The following is a 16,551-nucleotide window of genomic DNA, read 5'->3' as shown; positions in this document are numbered from 1 at the left end:
GGTAAAGATAAAGTGTCTTTAATATGTGATACTATATTTTATTTTGATAAATCATACATACTTATAAACCTGACATTTTTCTTGAATCTCATGTATTTGAAACCCCCATTTTTTTTTTCTTTCACCACATTCATTTGAAACTCCCATGACTTTTCAATTTCTTTATAATAATAATTATAATTTGGTAATTAGGTTAAATAAATATCAAATCTAAAGTGTATTCATATATAAACTAATTTTCAATATTAAAATAATATCTTTAATTCTACTTATAAAATTATGTTTTTTAACTTTTAACATATTATACTTAATTTATTAGTTTTAATATATTGTTGGATGTAAACCATTATCATTTTAAATGTATAATTTTTGAACAATTTGTATAAAATACTTAAATTATTAATTAAAATATAACATTATAGGCTCAACTTAAATATAAAATTTATTTAACTTAAACAACCCAAAGATTATTTTATAAATAGTTAAAAATGATAAATTGTAGTGTATTTCTAATAATGATTGTAAGTTGGTTAATAATGTTAAATAAATATCAAACATAAAGTGTAATCATAAATAGACTAAATTTCAATTTTAAAATAATATCTTTACTTCTATTTATAAAGTTATGTCTTTAAATTTTAACATATTATACTTAATTTATTATATTTAAAATGTTGTTGCATGTAAACCATTATCAATTTAAAGCTGTAATTTTTGAATAGTTTTAACAAAATACTTAAATTGTTAATTTAAATATAACATTACAGCGTCAACTTAAATATAATGTTCAGTTCTATTAAAAAAAACCAAATAATGTTTTGTAAATAGTTAAAAGTGATAAAGTGATAAATGCAAAAACTAAATTGTAATATTAGTTTAGCTAAAATATTTCCTAAATATATTTATATAATTGTTAAAACTTTTCAAATAAGTAGCTTAAAATAACTTATAATAACAATAGTTAAAAATAACTCTATATAAATGATTATATTGTTACCTTTAAAATCAAAAAATAATGTTTGATGTTTTAAATAATTATAATAATAGAAATTAAAACATTAAGCAAATAAATTTTAAAAAATTAGTTAAAAATAACAACTATAAATAATATTAAACCATATATAATATTTAATTTTATTGATATGTAACCCGTGAGTAGAAGTCATTCAAACGATTGAGATTATAACGTTATAATAGATTTATATATTATCATATAATTCAAAATAATCAATATATTATATCAAATTAATATACGAATTATTATATCAAATTTAACAACAACGTTAGTGTTATATTTTAAAAAATATATATTTGTAAAGACTTCAACTATATAGGTGTTTCTGCGCATTAGAATGTCAACTCAAATATAAATTTCAGTTTCATTTGAAAAAACTAAAGAATATTTTTTAAATAGTTAAAAGTGATAAAAATAAAAACTAAATTGTAATTTCAAATTAACTAAAATATTTCTTAAATATATTTTTATAATCGTTAAAAGTTTCCAAATAAGTAGCTTAAAATAACTTACAATAACAATAGTTAAAAACAACTCTATATAAATGATTATATTGTTAGCTTTAAAATTAAAAAACAATGTTTGATGTTTTAAATAATTATAATGATAGAAATTAAAACATTAAGCAAATAAGTTTTAAAAAATTAATTAACAATAAAAACAACTATAAATAACATCAAATCATATATTATATTTAATTTTATTCATTTGTAACTCGCGGGTAGAAGTCATTCAAACGATTGAGATTATGAAGTATAATAAATGTATATATTATTATATAATTCAAAATAATCAATATATTATATCAATTTAGTATATACAAATTATTATATCAAATTTAACAACAACGTTATTATTATATTTAAAAAATCATATATTTATAAAAACTTTAACTATATAGGTGTTTCTGCGTAACGCACGGACATTCGTCTACTCAGTAAATAAATTCGCAATATTTTCTCAAAACGATGTTTTAAACTGAAATAACATTCTTATAAAATACTCTAAATATTAATAGTTTAAAGGTAATGTAACGCCTATTTTGGCATTTGGATATAAAACTTTTGACCTAACTACAAGTTAAAGAAAAAGAATTTAAGTTAGAAGTTGAGTAGAATTGAAGGCTTTATTCGAACTATTTACCTTTTAGATCCGATACATCATCCACGTCGTAATGGCGATGGCGATTTCGATTTCGAATGAGAAGGAATAAGCTTTTCTATTTCTATGTGCCACAAAACATTGCTCACAGTCGCCGATGACTTGATCGGACCTCCTTACCGGAACGGAAAATCTCTCTCATCTCTCGCTCTAGCTCTCAAACTGTTGTGTGAGAGAACAAGAGTTATAGGGCCAATTCATTTGTCTCTCTCGATCCACAGACACAACAGATCGGTGATTGACGAATTATGGCACGATTCACCTGGGCACTGTCCTCGTCTACTACCGATATCGTGATCCTGTCGATTTTTGTGTTGTTTCTGAGGTCTTCGTTGTTTGTTTCTGCGGTCATCGGTGATCCAAGCACTATTATTCTCCATCCTCCGCATGCTGGTAGCAATCGTCACACCATGTTTCTACCTCTTTTTCCGTCTCCTCCTAACTCCTCCCGGATCTCCTCGTTCTCCGGCAACGGAAAATCACGGCGTCACCTCCAGAAATCCGATACGTCTCGCCCGAACGCGCGGATGGCTCTCCACGATGATCTCCTCCTCCACGGGTATGTGTTCATTTCCTCGATCTATTTTACGCGCGCGCACGTAAACAATAGGGATATGTGAATTTTATATTATATATTTTGTTTAGCTGGAAAAAGCCAACGATTGAATTCCCTTGGGACCACTCTAATTATTATATTGTTTTCAGTTCTCATCACATTCGATTTCAGAAGTTACAGATTCTACCATTTATTTGCAAATTGAATTGGTGATGATTAGGTATTACACGACGAGGCTCTGGATTGGATCTCCTCCGCAGAAGTTTGCTCTTATTGTGGACACAGGGAGTACTGTTACTTATGTTCCTTGCATTACTTGTGAACAATGTGGCAAGCATCAGGTATTTCCTTAATGATGCTCATCAATTGATACTTGAGTTTTGATTTTGTAGTAAAGTTCTGAATTTAGATTGTTGATATCCCCAGGACCCAAAGTTTGATCCAGATTTATCCAGCACATACCAACCAGTGAAATGCAATATCGATTGCACCTGTGACTATGAGAGAAAACAATGTGTATATGAACGACAATATGCAGAAATGAGTTCCAGCAGTGGTGTTCTTGGTGAAGACATCGTATCATTTGGCAACCGAAGTGAACTATCACCTCAACGTGCCATTTTCGGTTGTGAAAATGCAGAAACTGGTGATCTCTACAGTCAACATGCTGATGGAATAATGGGTTTGGGGCGTGGTGATCTAAGTATAGTTGACCAACTTGTTGACCGAGGTGTAATAAGTGACTCCTTCTCTTTATGTTATGGTGGAATGGATATAGGTGGTGGTGCCATGGTTCTTGGTAGTGTTTCTCCTCCCTCAGGGATGATCTATGCCTACTCAGACCCTGTACGCAGGTATGTTTTGTAATTTGTATCTATCCTTCTTATAGATACAAAAGAAAAAGAAAAAAACTTAAATCTCTTTTTCTAACAAAATACATTTAATACATGATCTCACACATTTACTCTAGTCTCGGGGTGGCAACAGCCCATATTACAATATTGAGCTCAAGGAGTTGCATGTTGCTGGGAAGCGTTTGCCTTTGAGTCCAAGTGTTTTTGATGGAAAACATGGAACAGTTCTTGACAGTGGGACAACTTATGCTTATTTACCTGAAGCTGCTTTTCTTGCATTTAAGGAAGCTGTAAGATTTCATCCAAAACTATTCTTTCTTTCATCAAAAAAAGAAAAAAAATCTTTTTTTCTATATCATCAAGATTTGTTAATTGAATTTTGTAATCGTGGATTCAGGTCTTGAAAGAACTCCATACTGTCAAACAGATCAGAGGTCCTGATCCAAGTTACAATGACATTTGCTTTTCTGGTGCTGGAAGGTATTGTAGTAATTAATATAGATAAGTAATTAGGGAAAATAATTTATTGTATTTAAGTAGAAACTAATGTTTAGTTTTCTTTAATTTAGTGATGCTTCACAACTGATGAAAATCTTCCCAAAAGTTGAAATGGTATTTGGGAAAGGACATAAGCTAACACTATCCCCTGAAAACTACTTGTTCAGGGTAAGCGTTTATTTAATTTTTTTTCTTTCCATTTTCTTCATATTGTTTGTATACATATTTTTCTAAATGTATTTCTTATTATTAATATTCTCATTTGTTTCTTAAAATATAAAAGCACTCAAGGGTACATGGTGCATATTGCCTGGGAGTTTTTCAAAACGGAAAGGATCCAACAACTCTTTTAGGAGGTACTCTTTATTTTCATCATTTCTTTTATTAAAAAAATAAAAATAGTTTATAAATTTTATATTTGTTACAGGGATCATTGTGCGCAATACTTTTGTTATGTATGATCGTGAACATGACAAAATTGGATTTTGGAAAACTAATTGTTCTGATCTGTGGGCAAGGCTACATAATTCTGGTGCACCCTCATCAGACATGTCACCTTCTCCATCTCCAATGGGGACACCTGGCCATATTTCTCCAGGTAGATTAAATTAAACCTAATATTTTTCAAAATTTGTTATTTCCTATAAATATAATACCCCTTGTATATAATATATATACTATTGTGTTTTACCTTGTAGGATCGAAAGTTGGAAGCATAATATTTTATATGTTTCTGAATCTTAAATACTCTAAACTCGAACCACATATCATTGAGCTTACTGAGTTAATTGCAAAAGGGTTGCATGTTAATATTTCACAGGTACTGTTTAATTCTTTTATTCAAATTTTAAAGTTTATGTAATAATAATAATTATAACGAAATAACGAATTATTATTTCAGGTTTATTTATTGGACTTTACATGGGAGGGAAATGAGTCGCTTACAATATGGTCCATTACTCCACCAAAACCTGATGAATATATGTCCAACACTACTGCATCTGTGAGTTAAATTAATGATTGATAATTCTTTTTATATTAATTATTGTAATTATGGTTTGATGATCAAATTACATGGTGGCAGAATATAATTGCTCGAATAGCTGAAGGGGAGATAAAACTTCCAAAAAGATTTGGAAAATATCGGATTTCCAATTGGTTTATTGAATCTGATCCAAACAGGTATATTGATTATATTGTTGGATAATGAGAGTAAAAATATGAGATTGTGTAAATAAATACTAATGATATTATGGTGGGTGGCAGGAAATGGGTGAAGAATTATTTGGGGGTGATGATAGTATTTATTTTGATATTAATATTTGGGGTGGCGGGTGTTGTTGGGTGGTGGTTTTGGAGACAGAAGCGGCCAGGTGGCGGCATTCTGTATAGGCCGGTGGATTCAGTTGTGTATGAACAAGAACTTCAGCCACTGTGATTGATTGCTCATCTTAAATGGAATGAATTTCTACCAACAAAGGTGATTAAAGTTTTGTTGCACATAATGAGAATCTGAATTCATCATTGAATTTTTTTTTTATATATGATGTTCTGAAAATTGTTATAAATTTTGACATCTTATAGTAATGGTATAAGACATGGTTCAGTTGTTATGTGTATACTATAGCTTCATAGATTCTTCCAAGATAAATTTACAACTTTGGCCCTCTTGCTTGATAGTAATTTACAACTTTTTTTTATTTTATTCCTGTTTTACCAAGTTTTAGTTTATTTTCAAATAATTTATATTTATGAGTTGTTGGCTCCCAACAGGGGGTTGAACCACTATAGTGGAAATCCTGGAAATGACTTGATGGAAAAAAAAAACACTTTTGAATCGATAGTTATAGACTTTAATTAAAATATTGATTGGGTGCATGAATGTGAGTGTGATTATTTTATTAGTATATGTAAAGTCGTTTAGTGATATTTTGTATGGATAAATATGAAATTGATTCAATTTCGTACGAATATGACTTCTTGTTGAGTAGAACTGAAAATTTTGTATCAAATATTTTTGCTAAATCATTCATTTGTGTGGAAGTAGTAGGTCATTCAGGAGTGAGTACGTATATAAAGTAATTTTTTATTTATAAAAAAAATCTCAAAAAAAAATATCCCTTCTTACTAAAACATGACAATTACCATTGGGGTTTCCATAAAATTACATCCTCTTATGACGATTTATTGAAATTATTTTGTTTTTGCAAGTTTCATTAGATTTATGAGGAATAGAAAAATCGACATTAACCGGCTATCTTAGCTTCAAAACCTATTTTTTTTATTCACTCGGTGTGAAATCCGTATATTATACAATTTGATAAAAAAAATTAAATATGAAAGTTTAAACAAAAATTTATTTAAATTTGAAATTTAAATGGAAACATATTAAATACTATATGAGTACTTTTTTTTTAAACGACAAATCTAATAAACTACTGTTTAAATTCATTTATGTCCACAACTAAACTTGAACCCTCAACCTCAAGGAGGGATGGTAACACTGAATACCGCTAAGCTACAATCCATTTGGTTATTTATTGTAATTTATTGGTTATTTTCAATTAAAACAATTATTAATTGAGATGTAAATATGATGTGTTAATTAAAAAAAGATAAAAAAAATTGAGAAAATAACAAATGGAAAAAACATTTATTTAAAAATACCAAAAATGACATGTATCCAAGTTAATTATAAAATGACATCTGACAAAATTATTTTTATTTATTAGGAATGATTTGTAATTGGTTCATTTTTTGTCCACTAGCCTTTTGCTAGCGTGGCTACAGGAGTTCAAAAAAAATATATGAGGAAATATGTATTCTAGATATCAAGAAAACCATTTCGGGCATGGTCATCGTATTTTGGATATTAGACACCGGATGCTAAGTTATTTTTTTACACAAATATAATTTTATGTATGGTTGTCTATTTGTTAAGCTTCATGATGTCCACTTAAAAAATAGTAAATTGAGACATTTTTGTGAAGCCCCAAAGTATAACTTTATGTATATTCGAAAATGATTTGTTTATTTATATGTATTTTTTTAATTCTTTAATTAATTATGCAGACACACTCCACGTCTCCTCCTTTTTATCCCCTTACCCTTTTACCTCCACAATTTCTATTCTTTCCACCTTGCCTCTTTAAACTTAGATTTCTCTTAGATTTCTCTGTCTCTCAACTCCTTTTTCTTTCCAGTTCAAAGTCGTACTCTTTCAAACTTGTTAAATCTTTCGACCCGATATTACACAACACATGTAAAAAGGCTTAACTCTAATCGTCTAACCCAATACATATTTTATACGAAAATAAACGAATTAACACATGATAACTAATCTGATTTAAATAATCAACTTGTTTAATATTTCAACCCAGCACAAACGGGCCTCGTCGACAAGACTATACTGGTTTGTGGGGAAATGACTCTTGAGGGTAACTAACTGTTGCGTTTTTTTATTTGGTCCTTTTTTGGTAATCAATTACTTGTTGTTTGTGTTCACCATAACCCTTTTAACCGACTTTTGATCAGTGATAGTCGGTCAAAGGGTTATGGTGAACACAAACAACAAGTTCCATGGTATATTGAGTACAAAAAAAGTAAATAGACCAAATGAGAACAAACTCAACAGTTGGTTACCTTCCTGAATATTTTTCCCCAAAAATTTAAATGAAACTAAAGTTGCAAAATTATCAAAGACTGCAACCTTCTTTGGCCATAACGTACATGAAGAGCGTTTCGGAGGGATAACTTCGTTAAAACATGGTCTATGCTATACTTACTGTGGTTAACTGTCAACACCTCTCTGCAAAAAGATATGACAGTATATGAGAGGTATATTTATCAGCATAATCGTTTACCTCAAGGTATATTATGGTGATGTGTCTGCAAAAGTTGCATGATATTGTACATATTGATGTTGTATCTTATCCCATGAATTCGATCTTAAAGCTAAGTAAACTAAAAAAGCACAACACTTATGATTACTGTAGCACCTGGTTCCTGGTACGTAAATCTTATTTGAGTACTTCCCTTCTTTTAGCCTTGGACTCGGCGAGTCATAGGTCCGACTCGCCGAGTGGATGCGGGACCCGGGACAAGTTTAAGTTGGCGACTCGGCGAGTCCATATCCTGGACTCGGCGAGTCACAGCTGTTGGATGAAACCCTAAGTTTTAGGGGTTTGCACCCTATTTAAACGACTTAACTGCCCCAAGTCAGCCCCCATTCACCCTCAGAGCCCTATATCTCTCTCTAGTCTTGCTTTCTTGTGAGTTTAAAGTGTTTTGTGGTGTATTGAAGTTTTTTTGAAGGAAAAGAAGAGGGAATCAAGAAGAGGAGAAGGAGGCCAAGCATCTCTGTGTCACTCCAACGTTTCCCCTAAGGTATAGCTCGTTTCCCTTCTGTTTTTAAGCTTATAGCTCCATAAAAGTCCTTTTTGAGCCATTTCCAAGATTGTGTATGTTTGAGGGTTTGTAATAAGTCGATTGGCCTCTAGATCTAGGCAAGATTGAGCTCTAGGAGCTCAGATCTGTTAGCTTTATGGCCCCATGTTGCTTGTTCACCCTAGATCTACCCTTTTGAGGCATTTTGAGCCCTAAAATCCATATTGGTGAATATCCACACGTAAAGTTGAAAACTTTACGTGTGATTCGTGTCCTAGAAGTCCAGATCTGTGAATGGCATGGACTGGAATCGAGCAAATCTGTGTATTTAGTGGGTGCATGGCAACGACTCGGCGAGTCGTTCATGTGACTCGGCGAGTCTGTTCGCGAGTCTCCGAGTTTGTCCCCTTTTCGTAGTGTCGAGTGAGCAGTGAGTCACGGGGTGTGACTCAGTGAGTCGGAAGCTGAACTCATCTATGGAGGTACTCGGCGGGTCAATGCCCTGACTCGGCGAGTTCAAGGCAATCTCCTTAGATCAAGAACAGACTCGGCGAGTTGTTCATACAACTCGGCGAGTCTTAGCATAAGTGTTCATCGGATGAAGATGAACTCGACGAGTTGTTCATACAACTCGGCGAGTAGGATGAAGGACTTGAATATCAGTTTAAAAGGAGAACTCGTCGAGTCGTCGCCTAACTCGACGAGTAGGAACGGGATCCAGGTCAATCGTTTGGGTGGTGACTCGGCGAGTTGGAAAGCCAACTCGGCGAGTCAGGTCAACTGAAAGCTGACTCTGACTTTGACTTAGGACATGGTCAGGGGTAAAATGGTCATTTTACCCAAAGGTCAGTGAGCAGTGTTTGATTGAGTATGTTGTGGGAATTGCAGCCAGAGGATTTCCGGAGCATCATCAGCATCAGTAGGCAGTCAGTTCCCGATCAGATCAACAGCTACTTCGAGGTGAGTTACCTTCCAGTAGCGGTGGGTCTACGGCCACAATGTCGGCCCACCAGTAGGAGTTGTATGTTAGATGATTGTCTTTGTGATATCATCTAGGTTTGCTACTACCTGATATGTTGTATGCTGACATGATATGTATATGTGATAGTTGTAGAGTTCGGTTGTTAGGACCGAAGGGTAGGTTGGACACCCCAGATATGTCTGACAGTACGTGATGATATGATTGCATGCTGGCTTGTTATGTTATATGAGATAAAGGTAGTAAGAGGGGACTAGTCCCCGAGGATCGGTTGTTAGGACCGATGGGTAGTCAGCACCCCAAAATGGCTTGACATGGGTAGTCAGCACCCCAGAATGGCTTGACACGGGTAGTCAGCACCCCAGAATGGCTTGACACGGGTAGGACGGCACCCCAGAACGGTCGTACCGGGTAGGCACCCCAGAATAGTCTGGCAGTATGTATGTTATGTGTTTGTATGGTATGTGGTACGATGGGGGAACTCACTAAGCTTTGTGCTTACGGTTTTCAGTTTTGGTTTCAGGTACCTCCTTAGCTAGGGGAAAGGAGCCGGCGTCGTAGCAGCATGTCACACACACACACACTCTCCGGTTTCCGCATTTACGAGCTTCACTGGGATTTGTACTCTGATATTTTGATTGGGTGTATGAATTGACTTTTAGACATGGTTCACTTTGTGTTATGGTTTGATCAAACAATGTTTTTAGTTATTAATATTTTCTAAAGTAATGTCTTAAAACAAAATTTTTGGTCGTGAAAATTGGGTCGTTACAATTACACTCGTTTGTAGACTTGTCTAGAATCTATGATATGATAAATCATTTGATTGGAAATGTAAATGTAGTTATGAAATGTAACTCTTAGTCAAGATTCCCTAATAAATATTCAAGTGCATTACAAAGTTGTACATGTATGAATAATGTTCTTTCGTGGGTTATGTTTTGAAGAGAAACAAGAATAAATCTCATAAAGTCATTAATATCACCAGGAGATGACGTGAGATTTACTGTAATCATGTAAAGAGAAAATGAATCAGGATGGTAATCAACTGTTGAGTTTGTTCTCATTTGGTCTCTTTTTTTTAGTACTCAATATAACATCGAACTTGTTGTTTGTATTCATCATAACCAAAAGCCGGTCAAAAGGATTATGGTGAACACAAACAACAAGTTCGATGGTATATTAAATACAAAAAATGGACCAAATGAAAACAAACGCAACAATTTGTTACCTCAAGAGTAATTCTCCCTCTCGTTTGTCGAGTCTAGTGGTGAACATGCTAGCTAGGGGTGTCAATTTATGACACGGCACAACAAAAATACACGAAACGAAAAGAAATCAAGACGAAATCAAAATTCGAATTCGTGTTCGTGTCAAGATTAAAAAATACGATGTCGTGTCGTGTCATGTTCGTGTTCATAAATCGACACGAAATTGACACGATTAAGCATATGGTTGTCGTGTTTGTCGTTTTTGTCGCGTTATATATCTTTAAGTATGAATGAAACACTAATAGTTATGTAATATTATCTTTGTCGTGTTTTAATTGGTTAGTTTTCGTGTTAATAAAAAAAACATGACATTGTGTCGTGTCGTGTTCGTGTCATCCAAAACCTTGTCGTGTCGTATCGTGTAAGACAAAAACACGACACGACTGTCCGATTTGACAGCCTATCGCTAGCAAAGTGTTAAAAAAATATTAAATTTGTCAAAAATAGTAGAAAAACAGCGGTCGAATGATGACGAGACAAATTAAAATCATAACGAAAATGAAATAAAGAGCCAATCACAACTGGAACAATCATCTCTTCAGAAATTATAGGAATCAATTTCAATTCAATTTCTTCAAACTAGTATCAACCAAAAGTCGGCCGATAGTCCTCCAGGTGAGCTCTTATTCTCTTCATTTTCTGCTGATCTTCTCTTTCTAGGGTTCCATATCACTGTTCTTGATTTCTGTTGGACTAATTCAATGGTTCTACTCGACGCGTTTTCATTTGATGTTTGGTCAATTGAAAACCTGCTATTGAACGTTTCTTATTCTTCGCGCGTTTATATATTCGGAATCGAGCACTAATACCTTCAATTCCTATATAGACTTCATTCTCATGGTTTGAGATCACAAGCGTAAGTCGAATTTGGTCGAATCATGGTTAATTTGATTTTTTAGGTTTTGATTGCGTTCATTTGGATGAGGTTTTCATCTTATAATCTGTAATTGCTTCTCTACACCGTTTGTAGTAGAACTAGAAGCGAACTGTAATTCCTTTCCCCAATTGAGTTGATTCACACATATAATTAGCATACCATGATGTTAGGATTTAGGAATTTCATTCGCCATCATTGATTTCACTTCCTTTTGAATTTTTAATCCACAGTGTGCAAGGTATAATCCAACTTCTCAGTTCTATCAATCAAAGAGTGGCCATAAATCCAAAGGATTTCACCACTGGATTCTATAGGGATCATCAATGTGAACAAGATCATATCAAATCACAAATCACAAGTTTGCAGAAATAGGTTAGTTGGTGCTGTTTGTGTTTACTTTATTTCTGGATAATAGTTTGCTGTTTGTCCTTTACAACTAATATAAACACTCATGAGCTTATCAATAAATTTATTAATGAATGATTGGTTATTTCCTTACACAGGTGTGATGGAGATATCACTACTGAAAACACTTGTAAAAAACATTTCTAGTTTTCTTCATCTGTCACCCCTTGATAATGGATTATGCTGTGAAATTGTGGAAAAGTACTACACCACCATCGAAGAACTACTCAAGTTAATTAAACCAATACTCGAGTCTATTATCAATACACCAGTGGCTTCAGATGAACAACAACTACAGAATGAATTTACAGACATGAGTCAATCTGTTGATGAACTCAAGGAGCTCTTTGAAGATTGTCATCCATTGATGAGTAAAGTTTACTTTGTATGTATTCAAAACCCAACACTTCAAGGTTTCAATATTCTGAAACACAATCAGAGTTTATAAGTTATAAGTTATAACCCCGATCTCTTTTTTGTATTCTAAAGGTTTTGAAAGCCGAATCATTGTTTACAAAGGTCCAAACACATTGCTTGGAAATCTTTGAGCTTCTTCAATCATCTTGTGAACTAAATTCATCATCTCTTGAGGTACCTTTACCTTTATCATTCTACTTTAAAGTTTTATGTTCTTGAACTGATTATAAATTTGCATTCAGAAAATGAAACATATGGGATATGAAAAGCCATCGGCTATTGTCTTAAAAGCTATAAGGGAACAAGTGGAGGGATCTGATCCCAGCTCAGAAACTAGGTCAAAAATTGCTGATTTGTTAAGCTTAAGAACAAATCAAGAACTTCTAATCGAAGCTGTTGCACTTGAAAACTTGAAGGAGAATGCTGAACAAGCAGAAAAGATTGGGGATTTGGAGTATATTGAAGAAATGATTGCTCTTGTTACACACATGCATGATTGCTTTGTGGAAATGAAACAATCAGAAAGCTCTAACCCTGTTTCAATTCCTCCAGACTTCTGTTGTCCACTGTCACTTGAATTGATGACAGACCCTGTGATTGTAGCTTCTGGGCAGACATATGAGCGGGGGTATATTCGTAATTGGATCGATCTTGGACTCAATGTTTGCCCTAAAACAATGCAAACTCTTGTTCATAATAATTTGATTCCTAATTACACTGTGAAAGCATTGATTGCTAATTGGTGTGAATCCCACAATGTTAAACTCCCAGATCCTGTAAAGCAGCCATTAAGGTTAACCTTGAATCAACCTACTTCACCTAGATCGAATGGAATCCATCAGGAAGAAGCTTCTTCTCCAGTGCATCGTCATGTTCATTCATCTTCAGAAGATTCTGGAAAGGGGAATGAGTTTAATACGGTTGAATCCGGTGAGAAAAGTTTGGATTCCGGTGGACCTGGACCTGGACCATCTGGAGTGGATGAAGGATCACCACCGGAGGCACCTGCAATTGAGTCGTCTTCTTCAACTCCGGCAACCGCTTACAACAGTGATGCTTCAGGGGAGCTGGCGGCAGAGCCTCAGGCTGCCATTGCTGCTTCCCGGCATGCAGTTTCACCTCGATTTGGAAACAGAGCACGAAACCAAATATGGCGGAGATCATCTTTTGGGCCGAGAGTTGTTTCTTCTGCTACTGAAGCGAGACCTGATCTCACGGAACTCGAAACGCAGGTGAAGAAATTGGTCAGCGACTTGAGCAGCGCTTCCATTGATACAGTCAGGAACGCCACCGGTGAACTCAGATTACTTGCGAGACATAATATGGATAATCGAATCGTGATAGCAAACTGTGGTGCTATAACCTTGTTAATCGGCCTCTTATATTCGTCGGACCAAAAAGTCCAGGAAAATTCCGTCACCGCACTTCTGAACTTATCAATCAACGACATCAATAAAGCCGCTATCGCCAACGCCGACGCGATTGAACCTCTGATTCACGTCCTCGAGACCGGAAGCTCAGAGGCGAAGGAGAATTCCGCCGCGACACTGTTTAGTCTATCGGTAATCGAAGATAACAAGATACGAATCGGGAGGTCTGGAGCGATCGGACCTCTGGTTGATTTATTAGGGCACGGAACTCCGAGAGGAAAGAAAGACGCAGCCACCGCATTGTTCAATCTATCAATATTTCACGAAAACAAGGCGCGTATTGTGCAGGCGGGAGCGGTGAAGTACCTTGTAGAGCTAATGGATCCCGCCGGTGGGATGGTTGACAAGGCGGTGGCGGTTCTGTCGAATCTTGCGACTCTCCCGGAGGGGAGAGCCGCTATCGGTCAGGAGGGTGGTATTCCGATGCTTGTTGAAGTGGTTGAATTAGGTTCGGCTCGAGGGAAGGAGAATGCCGCCGCCGCCCTTCTGCAACTGTGTACAAATAGCAGTCGGTTTTGCAACATTGTTCTTCAGGAAGGAGCAGTTCCGCCGTTGGTGGCTCTGTCACAGTCCGGTACACCGAGAGCCAAGGAAAAGGTGTGTGTGTGTGTGTGTGTGTGTTTTCCGATATCGATTAATTCAAGTTTATTTATTTATTTGACATGATGAAATTGTTATTTTGCAGGCTCAATCGCTGCTTAGCTTCTTTAGAAACCAGCGCCATGGCAATGGCGGGAGGGGGTGAGGTAAGTTTTGTCATTTGTGTACAAGTGTATATTTGAGTGTATGCTCTTTGATTTATTTGTGACGAAAGAAAAAAGAAAAAGAGATACATGATTTTTTTGGGAATTCTTTTTTAAGTTCATACCTTTTTCTGCATATGTTTATTGTAGTTTGAGTTGGGGATGGTGTTGGCACTTGGCAGACGAATAATTTAATTTATTTTTGAATCTTTATAATTATAAAAGCATGCCATATCAATATCATACACATTCTTCCATCTTTAAAATATTCGAAATATTAATCTTTATTCACCAATGTTATTGAAACCGGTTTCAATTTTGGACTCAATTACACATAAACAAATATTCTATATTGGTGGGTGGTCCATAACCAATTGATTGAGCTCACTATGACTACACTAGTATAGGAGCAAATATTTCATGAAGTCACCATTGAACGTCGTGTGATGTGTTGCATACTTTAGGGAAAATTGAGAAATTAAGTCAATGTCCACATGCAAATAAGATTTCAAATCACGCTTTTTACACTATGTCATGCAATATATGGTTAATGCATGCTTTATGCCATACCCATATTTATTGTTTTATATTATTGACCAAACAAACACACACACACATGTGCAATGCCGGAAAGTATAAAAATTATATATCATAATCATACTGGGATTGTATCTCAATTTCATAACTTTTGTAAATACTCACCACATATGAAATAAATCACCATTGATGTTGTTCCATATTATTTTGACTACATATAGCTCTTGTATTTCATACCATTTCTTGAACCCGATCTTATACATAAACTTCAAATCTTATACTTTCATCCAATTACCAGATTTATGCAATATCAGTTTACTAGTTTACCTAATAGACAAAACTAGTATTAGATTCCGCGCTTACTTGTGGTTTTCTTGTGTTATCACAACTTCAGAAAACACTAAAAATTTAAAAGAAATGAATGTTATCTGAATTATTAAAAATTGAAAAGATTTTAGGGACTATTTTTGTAAGTTAGATTGTTTATGAATAATCCATAAGAATGTAGATGCCATAAATGTAAAAAGAAGTATTATAATGCATATTATAAGTAAAGTTGAGAAGAGTTTAGGGACTATTTTATACAATTTATATCTGGTTTTTTGCCGTCTAATTTGTTTTTTAATTTAATTTTACAATTGTATTGATAAAATGTATGTATCACTGTATTTATTGTTAGCAAAATATATAGGTTGATACTATTGTATATACCGGTCTTGTAACTTGTATTTACAAAAATATAGATTTTCAGGAAAAAGATGAAAAAAAAGGTTATAATGAGGCAAATGCAAGTAAAAAAATAAAAAGGTTGTTAGTGAAGAATGAGTAATAACTTATGGATTATAAGGGTAAAAAACCAATAAAAAAAGGAAAAGGTTGCAAATGGCAAGTTAAATTGGTTGTAAAGATAAAAATTGAAAGAAAAAGCGCAAATTGGATAATTTAAAAATAGAATATAAAACTGTAAGGACCATTTGAACTGTAAATCAGGCTTGTATGCTATGCATTTTATGTAGTACTTTTAGCTACAGTAAATTTGTAATTTGTAACGTGTAAGTTACATTTTGTATATATTTATAATGTCCGGTATGAATTATTTTACAAAGGTTTCAAACCAAATCGAGATTTTACTCAAGCGACGCGGTCACATATTCGTGAGGATAGTTTTAGTCGTATATCTCTCTATACTAATAAAAGAATAATTTGTGTGCCATTTGTTATTTTCTTATAATTTTTAATTTTGTTTCTTCCATTCTCTAAAAATGACACATGTTTTTTTCTATGATTTTATATTTAAATTTAATTTTTTCTAAATCCTTTAAAACTAGCATTATTTATTAACATTTTAAAATTCAAAATATTTGATAATCAATAATTATAATTTTATTTGAATCAACCATCATAATTTTATATAAATAAAAA

The 16,551-nt window shown here is 33.9% G+C and overlaps 2 protein-coding genes across 4 annotated transcripts; both read left to right on the top strand.

Moving 5' to 3' along the window:
- Window positions 1-2,114: 2,114 nt before the first annotated feature.
- LOC145087502 (aspartic proteinase 36-like) lies at window positions 2,115-5,789 on the top strand. Its single transcript, XM_079025464.1, has 12 exons — window positions 2,115-2,735; window positions 2,953-3,073; window positions 3,159-3,586; window positions 3,720-3,876; window positions 3,984-4,066; window positions 4,156-4,252; window positions 4,368-4,440; window positions 4,512-4,682; window positions 4,783-4,904; window positions 4,986-5,087; window positions 5,169-5,266; window positions 5,351-5,789. The coding sequence occupies exons 1-12, from the start codon at window positions 2,425-2,427 to the stop codon at window positions 5,520-5,522; spliced, it is 1,935 nt and encodes a 644-aa protein (XP_078881590.1). The 5' UTR covers window positions 2,115-2,424; the 3' UTR covers window positions 5,523-5,789.
- A 5,406-nt stretch (window positions 5,790-11,195) lies between these two features.
- On the top strand, window positions 11,196-14,835 carry LOC145087501 (U-box domain-containing protein 4-like). Of its 3 annotated transcripts, none has more exons than XM_079025460.1 (6): window positions 11,196-11,335; window positions 11,828-11,969; window positions 12,101-12,387; window positions 12,492-12,593; window positions 12,662-14,446; window positions 14,535-14,835. In XM_079025460.1, the coding sequence occupies exons 3-6, from the start codon at window positions 12,106-12,108 to the stop codon at window positions 14,592-14,594; spliced, it is 2,229 nt and encodes a 742-aa protein (XP_078881586.1). In that variant the 5' UTR covers window positions 11,196-11,335; window positions 11,828-11,969; window positions 12,101-12,105; the 3' UTR covers window positions 14,595-14,835. The 3 variants fall into 3 exon arrangements, with proteins under 3 accessions (XP_078881586.1, XP_078881587.1, XP_078881588.1); XM_079025461.1 differs by lacking the exon at window positions 11,196-11,335 and adding an exon at window positions 11,369-11,576; XM_079025462.1 differs by lacking the exon at window positions 11,196-11,335 and adding an exon at window positions 11,597-11,708.
- The last annotated feature ends 1,716 nt before the right edge of the window (window positions 14,836-16,551 follow it).

Source organism: Lactuca serriola, chromosome 2, assembly GCF_051521515.1.
Source record: "Lactuca serriola cultivar US96UC23 chromosome 2, Lser_US96UC23_V15, whole genome shotgun sequence".
Lineage (NCBI taxonomy): Eukaryota > Viridiplantae > Streptophyta > Magnoliopsida > Asterales > Asteraceae > Lactuca > Lactuca serriola.
This window is presented reverse-complemented; position numbering and strand designations above follow the sequence as displayed.